The 7671-nt window shown below is 54.7% G+C and overlaps 1 protein-coding gene across 2 annotated transcripts in view; it reads right to left on the minus strand.

Moving 5' to 3' along the window:
- Nucleotides 1–5803: 5803 nt before the first annotated feature.
- Nucleotides 5804–7671, minus strand: part of LOC119284592 (F-box/kelch-repeat protein SKIP11-like) — a 2719-nt gene continuing 851 nt past the window's right edge. For both annotated transcript variants that reach the window (XM_037563722.1, XM_037563723.1), the window contains exon 2: nt 5804–7512. In XM_037563722.1, the coding sequence (XP_037419619.1) occupies nt 6098–7393 (1296 nt within the window). In that variant the 5' untranslated portion in view covers nt 7394–7512 and the 3' untranslated portion in view covers nt 5804–6097. The remainder of the gene's footprint in view (nt 7513–7671) is intronic.

Here is a 7671-nt window from a genome sequence, read left to right on the forward strand (position 1 = left end):
ACTTCCCACCATTGCCGCCTCCATCAGAGATAACAAACCCTAGCCACCGTCCATCTCGCTCCCCGCCGGCCATGGGGTTCTGGAAGTGGCACCCCGGCAAGAAGTGCAAGCAGGACTGCGAGGCGGGGTCATCGTCCGCCTTGCCCGGAAGCGCGGCTAGCAACTCCACCTCGCCGGCCTCCTTCTCCATCTCCCCACCGGCGGCCGCGCCACGCTTCCGACCCTACATTAATGTCGAAGTGTGCCGCCGGTACTGGGAGACCGGAGCACCGCTGCCGCGGTCAGATGCACACCTCCTCAATGGGTGGCAACTGAGCCCGAATTGGGTGCCCATTCCCCCCGCCCCGCTGATTGGTCATGCCCGCCTCCAGGAGATCGCCCTCTGTCGCGCCCGGATTCCGCGTGAGCTCCTCTCCGCCCGCAGGTATGCCGTCGACTCGCCCCTCTAGGACACATGGTTCCAGGACAAGCACGACATGTGCCCGCAAACCTTTTTTGTCGGCCGTGGTCGTAGCCCGCCCCATGTGTCCCAGAGTGCGGCCTGTGCCCCTCGTGCGCGCGCACCGAGCCTGCCAAGAGTCCATGGCCGCAAGCGGGTGCGCGGCCTGACGCCGACACCATCTCCCACCCCGTTGCCGCCACCCCGTAGCCTCCCGCCATGATGGCTGAGGGGGAGGAGCGGCTCTTGCAGGCTGTCATGGAGGACTTCGAGCGGGAGTACAGGTGCCAACAGGAGGAGGAGTGGGAGGGCCTGAAGGAGATGCTCGAGTTGTCGGCCTTCGGCGACGTGTATGTGCCGGGGTTGGACGTCAAGCATGAGGTCAAGGAGGAGCCCACAAAGGAGTGTGTATGGGCTCCGTGGTCACCACCACCCGCACCACCGCCCCCTCCTCTTGCACAGCCCGTGCCCGACCCGTACTGGGGCATGCGCCTCACTTCTGGACCACCCCACCGTACATCGACCTGACAAGTGACGACGACGATGGTGGATCCTAAAGACGGCGGCTTCGACGACAAAGGCTTCTACAGCGTGCGGGGCAACCGCATTATCTTTCTTAAGTTTTTTTAATTTCATCTTAAGTACCGTGCATGGCGTGACGACGGCGGACTGTTTAATTATGTTTTAAGCTATTCTACAATGCTTTTTTTATTTTTCCATGCATTTTTGTGGGTATTTTTTATGACCCACACAGACAAGTTGGAGCCGCGGCCTCGTGTTGGGTGCCTCAACACGAGGCCGGCCGAAACCGAACATGGGCGTCCGTTTTCTCATCCCAAACAGATCAAACCCGGACCAAACGGACGTCCGTCTCTTTGGAGTGAAGGGTTGGAGTTGGCCTTAGGCCTTGTACAAGTCAGATGTTTAGGGAGGTGCTTAGAAAAATAACTGATTTTTTCTGAAGCACCAGTGCTTATTTCTACAGAAGAGATACCTAATTAAGCGTCTGTCCTCTATAAATAAGTGTCGATGCTTAAAGAAAGCTTGAGTTTTTTCTCCAAACACCTCTCCTAAGCATCTTGCATTGTACAAGGGGTTAAGCGGCGAGTGGGATGAGTCATCCATTTCCGGCAAATTTTCGTGTTTTGGCCTTTTTTTGAAACCTATTCGAGATTTGACCCTAGTTTGAATTATTTTTTTTGAGATCTGACCCTTTTGCTACCGCCAGAGTCCATGACGGTAGGGTCTAACAGCCTACCGTCAGGGACTTTGACGGTAGGAAATATCGCTACCGCCAACCGGGCTGGCGGTAGCCTGCACAATCCTACCGCCAAGGTGCTTGGCGGTAGGCACGAGCACACACTGTATTCAATACTTAGGAGGTTGTTGGCGGTAGGGCATGCAACCCTACTGTCAGGGACTTTGGCGGTAGACTGTTATACCCTACCGTCATGGTCCCTGGCAGTAGCAAAAGGGTCAGATCTAAATAAAAAATTCAAACTATAGTCAAATCTCGAATAGTTTTGAGAAAAGTGTCAAAACATTAAATTTAGCCTCCATTTCCTCCTTTTGACAGAGAGGGTACTCCCCTTACAACATTGTCAGTACTTGCCCTGACAAGGCCACATGCACCGGCCTAGTCGCCGTGCGGCCGCTGCAGAGTGCCGAAAGGCGACGGGACATGCAGACGCAGCGGTACGATTCACCGCCGATCCGCCGGGCCGAGCGGAGACCGGGCTCGCTCGTCACCAGTGGATGATTGCGGCATGATGCCTCGCTGATTGTGCGGCGGCACCCGCGGATTCCCCGCCGGCAGGCCACCGTGACGCGCGCGCGCGGCCTGATACTACCACCGCGAGGCGCAGCGAATCTCCGAGGCGAGGCGATCTACCGCGCACGTACGTCGAGACAAAGCGGGAAGCCTCCGCCCTTGCCAACACGTGAACTGAAGCGACAGAGCCTGAATCCACACGTTTTTTTACAGGCCATGACAGGAGATCAGGAGGAGGTGAAACCGTGACGACAAAAGCGAACGGCCGCCGGTGAAGGAATGGACGGACGAGGGGTGGGGTGGGTGAAAGTACTCCAGTAGTACTACGAGATGCAGCAGCAGTAGGAGTACTATCTAGCGGCTAGCTTGGGCCTTGCGGCTTCACTGAATTTCCTCTGCTCTGCTGCGCTCAACATGGGCAGATCGCTACTGCTACTCGCTCACCTTGGTCCTGTTCCTCTGCTGCTGCCTCGCTGCTGTTGCTGCCGGGCCGGCCTCCTCGGGAATTCAAGACGGAGCCCCAGCAGCAAAAGGACAGTCAGACCTCGGCCTAGCCTGCCTTCTGTGTGCGCGGTAGCTGCCGCCTGCCTATCTGCCTGAATCTTTCTCGAGGTCTCAACCGTGCGAGAGACACAGAGAAACAAGCCAACAGACCTGGGCCTCTTTTCCAAAGAGACAGGCCACTGGACCTGGATAAGGGCCTTAGTAGAGGCCTTGTTGACACTCGAGAAGCCCATTCGTTAATCAGCAGGCCCAGACCACCCGCAAAAAAAAGATCAGCAGGCCGAAACCGGAACACACTTCACTTCCAGCCCAGCAAGCAAACAGACGGGAAAAAGGGGAGACAGGTCAAACGCAAGCTTTGCGTGCGTTTACCAGAGCCGTAAAGTTTGACCCGGAGACGCCGTCAATGGTCTGACGGCGCGAACCCGAGAGCCCGTCGCCGGCGCCGCAGACGGCTACCGCCCGTCGCTGTCGCCGCCACATGGGAACGGCCAAGCCGCGACGGCGACCCGACGGCGAGGACCGGCCGGTAGGAAGATCTGATGTGCATTGTTCCGAACGGAGAAGGAAAGAGACGGAACGGAAAGGGTAGCATCTCCCCACTTGCGTGGACGCGTCACCACCATGCTTCACCTCAGCGTTCACGCGGGATGATTCTCCGGCCATGCAAAGGAGGGAGGAGGCATGCAGGGGAGAAAGGGAGAAAATGACAACACGTACGCTCGCTCGCTCGCCCTGGCGTGCCGATCACTCTTGGGACAAATTAAACAGTGGAGGCCATTTGGTGAAAAAATTCGGGGCGCATTAAACCGGCCGCGCGGGAATATATAAAGTTGAAGATGAGGTGAGGTGAGGGGGGCATGGTTTCATATGCTCGATGGAGACGAGAGATGGGTAGATGGATGGATAGATGGGCAGATAGATGTACATATTCTCCACCCAAAAATGTTCTCCAATCCCGTCCCAAGCTGGCTGCACCGCAAATGACACCTGCGAGCGCGTAAACCGGACGAAATTGCGGTGATTATTCGGTGAGGGGGGAGGATAAAGGTTCCTCCATCCATCCAGAAGGATGCCAGGGGGTAATTATTAACTCGCCTAATTTTCTTGTTGGTCGATGACACAAGAACAAATCGGGCACATACATACGCGAACAGATTTGGAAGCTGTGGCTGGCACCCAGAGAGAGAGAGAGAGAGAGAGAGAGAGGGGGGAGGGCTAAACGGGGCGGGACAGGGGACTAAAGACAGTGGTTGGGCGCGGCAGAGGCAGACGAGATTATCATCTCTCTGGAGCGCTGGGGCGCATGTGCGTGCGTGCGAGCTGGCCTCGCTGGAGCGCTGGCCTCGCACGCAGACGCAGGTGCCGGTTGCAGCGGCGCGCACGACAGAACTGGATGCCCGGAACGGCACAACAGCGACGGCCACGGCTGAAATTATTCTAGACCCCGCCCCGCCCCGCCCCGCCCGCCGGAGGAGAAGAACCAAGGAAGGAAAGAAAAGGTGGTACCGCCGCAACGCAAGCGGCCGCGCTGTAAAGGTGGCACGAGGCGTACGCTTCCACCAGCACGCTCCAGGGGAATCCATCCATCCACCCTTCCTTCGATGGCTGCTACGAGTGCTAGCCTCCTAGCCGTCCAGGGTCAGCAGAAGGAAGCTTCACGCAACGCAACACTGCACGGCAGGGAGGCTGCTGCTGATGATTTCGTGCCTGTGGCCCTGGTGGAGAGGAGGAACGTTTCTCCCTGTGTTTTTTCCCTTTTTCCATTGGCGCACGGAACGGTCAGCGAGTATCGGCGGCAGAGTTGTGTCGGGCTGGGTCGCTCGCCGCCGCCAAGTGGCCAGGCGAACAAAATGTAGCGTAGCGTCGGGTCGTACTGCTGCTACGGGAGCGGGACTGGACCGGACCGGACGGAGCGAAAGGCTTCTCTGACCCGACCCGACGGCAAAGACCGGTCCAAGAGAAGGCACTGGCTCAGCGAGCACGCGCCGATCGGCACGTGTGGTTCTACCGCTACTACTTCTTCTCTGCCTTGCAAGGGACAGCAGGGGTGTTCCTTTCACGGCGGGAAGCAAAGCTCAGGAGCAAGTGCCTGCGAATTCACTCCTCGAAATCAGCTTGCTTTGTTTCAACAAAAATCTGGGCTTGCAATACAAACACAAACACGATAACGCAAACGAGATCCGTGGCGATTCAATATGTTTCGCTGCTCCGAAAGAAGCTTTTATATGGTAAGCGCCGCCATCTGAACTCACGGCGCACCACCATTCGGTTCTCGTTCCAGAAATCCAGGGGCAATGTAAGATGGATGCCACCACACAGGAAGAAGCATGTATGCAAATCTAAATGCCCAAAACAGAAGAAGAATGCATGCCCTACGGATCACAAATACGGTTCAAACAAATGGTCGGTCAGAGAGATAGCTCACTCAAAAAGATTAATAAACAGCAGTTGGCAAATGCATCACTTCCTTTTAACCTTACTAATGATATATATGTTGCCTTATTGCAACATTGCTAATAGAGGATGACATCAATTTGCTGAAATAGCTTAGAACAGAACATGGAGAATCAATCAGCTAGGGGATAATTCAATGATAGAGTAAAACCATGAGGAGACTTACTTCTAGGCTAGAACAACTACAGGCAGAAGGGGGGTCGACAACTCCCAGGAAACTTGCCACTCCATCAGAAACAGAACAGTAAATTGATCTAGTTTTGAAAACTACCTCCTGCTTTGACACTCCATCAGAAACAGAACAACTCAAACTCGACTCAGTTGACTAACTCAAACATCAGTACATAGAAACATGATCTAAAACACCAAGCCAAACAAACCCACAAGCGAACCAGCACAACTAAAACTAGAACAATACCAGCATCTAATAGCACATACAAATTCACGACCAGCAAAACAACATATCTTTACCAACTTACAAGCTGATAACACAATTCAGAGAAGCATATCATGAAGCAAACTGGATGAATAAGAGACATGGCAGTGAATTGATAAACATGCTCTAGTTGCAGCCAAAGATAAAGCAAGTACTGCTTAACAGGTTGTTCATCATCAACAGTGAAAGGCGAGCATTCTGGAAGTTGTTTCTAGATTATTAATATAACACTGTTTTTGCATAGTCTCGTATCTTTGAAATCACGAGCTGTTGATCCAAATTGCAAATGTAGAAATGGATTAGCAAGGAAAACAGAAGTATTAGAACTCAAGGGTTACATGAGTGCTGCCGCTCAGCAGATGTCCAGTTAACTGGGCAGAAGGCATAAATCGCTACGAAGAATCAGGGCTGGAGCAATTGAACGGGCTGCCTTTGTGCATACTATCATCCTTCATAAATATCCACTGCATCCAATCTTTATTCAGTGGACTCAGCAACCCATCACGGCGCAGTTATACACGAAGTTCCCGGATTGCCGTGTGGCAACCAAATTCCACACAGGCGGTTGCCCATCGGGAACCCATGAATTAAGCTCAATGATGCCACCAATAGAAGTCCTTGGGCCTCCAATGACAATCAGCCGGTCACCACAGGCTCGGAAAGCAAGGCCCCATCCATTCATTGACACAGACCGTTCGGGCAATTTCCCAAGAGCGATCCACTTATTATTCAGCTTGTCATACTTCTTCACATCCTTCTCACTGTAATCAGCCGCGTAAAGCTGATTGTTGACAACTGCAATGAGTGGAGGAGCACCGGTCACTCCATTGAGGCCCTCAGACATGTTCTCAATGACCCTCCACGACCCCCGATTCAAGTCATATTCCTCACCACATGTCAGTACCTGGTTGTTGTTGGTAACACCACCGATCACATAGAACTTGCCATCCAAGAACACACCAGAACACATCTTCCTAGCCCTATTCATGCTGGGAAGGGGTGTCCAAGTGTGTGTCACAGAGTCATACATCTCTGCAGAGCTCAGGATCTTTCCAGAAGCATCGGTGCCTCCAGCGACATACGCCTTCTCACCGACGCTTGTTGATCCAAACAAGCACCGGGGAGAGTTCATGGGATCAGCCCTTGTCCATGAATTGGTCAGGATGCTGTATCTGAAGACAATGTGTGCCATCCCAAACACAAGCAGCTCGGTGCCCACGGCCAGGGACTCCTTGTCAGAGCACATGAAGCATTCATCCGGTGGCATCTTGGGCACCTGGATCCAGCGCTCCCTGTAGGGGTCATAGGCGTCCCACTCCAGGACATTGCAGGAGAAGTAGACCCAATGCTCGGCGAAGCCATTCTGCCGCCGCAGGCGGTAGATCTCCCCGTTGCGCACCAGGGAGTTGAAGTCCCTGTTGAGGGAGGCGACGGAGCCATAGTCCGACCTGGAGAGCCGGAGCAGGCAGTTGATGGAGAGGTCCCGGCCAATCTCGCCAATGAGATTGGCCCCAGAGCCTTGCTGTTCCCCTCCGCCGCTGCCTGAGGAGGCATGGCGGCTGGAGCCGTGGCTCTCGGTGATGTCCGGCGTGTGCGGCTGCGGGGAAGGCGACTTGCTGCGCTTCCCGCTGCTGCCGCCGGCGTCTACCTCCTCCATGTCCTCCGCGCCGAAGTCCTCCGGCGCGGAGCGCTTGGTGCCGCTGAGGAGGAACGCCCAGTCGGAGTCCGGGTCGCAGTAGCTGGGCAGGGAGCGCGAGACGAGGCAGGATTTGCCCTCCAGCATCATGGCTTCTCCTTCCCCTCCCTTTGCTCGCTGCTCCCGGACGACGGCTTATTATCCTCTCGGATAAGATTGATCCGGAAAGGGAGAAATCTGGGCGTGCTCGCTGATCTCCTAGCCGCGATCTGCAACAATAATGGAATGGAATTAACAGGGGAGGGGAGGGAGGAAAGTAAGCGCGGAGGAAATCGGCGAGAAGAAACGGATCAGGAACAGGGGCATTTGAGATCTGAGAGGGGCGCGTGAAGAAAACAAGGCGCAAAAATCGAATCTTCCGGCGAGAA

The sequence above is a fragment of the Triticum dicoccoides genome, chromosome 4A (genome assembly GCF_002162155.2).
Source record: "Triticum dicoccoides isolate Atlit2015 ecotype Zavitan chromosome 4A, WEW_v2.0, whole genome shotgun sequence".
Taxonomy (NCBI): Eukaryota; Viridiplantae; Streptophyta; class Magnoliopsida; order Poales; family Poaceae; genus Triticum; species Triticum dicoccoides.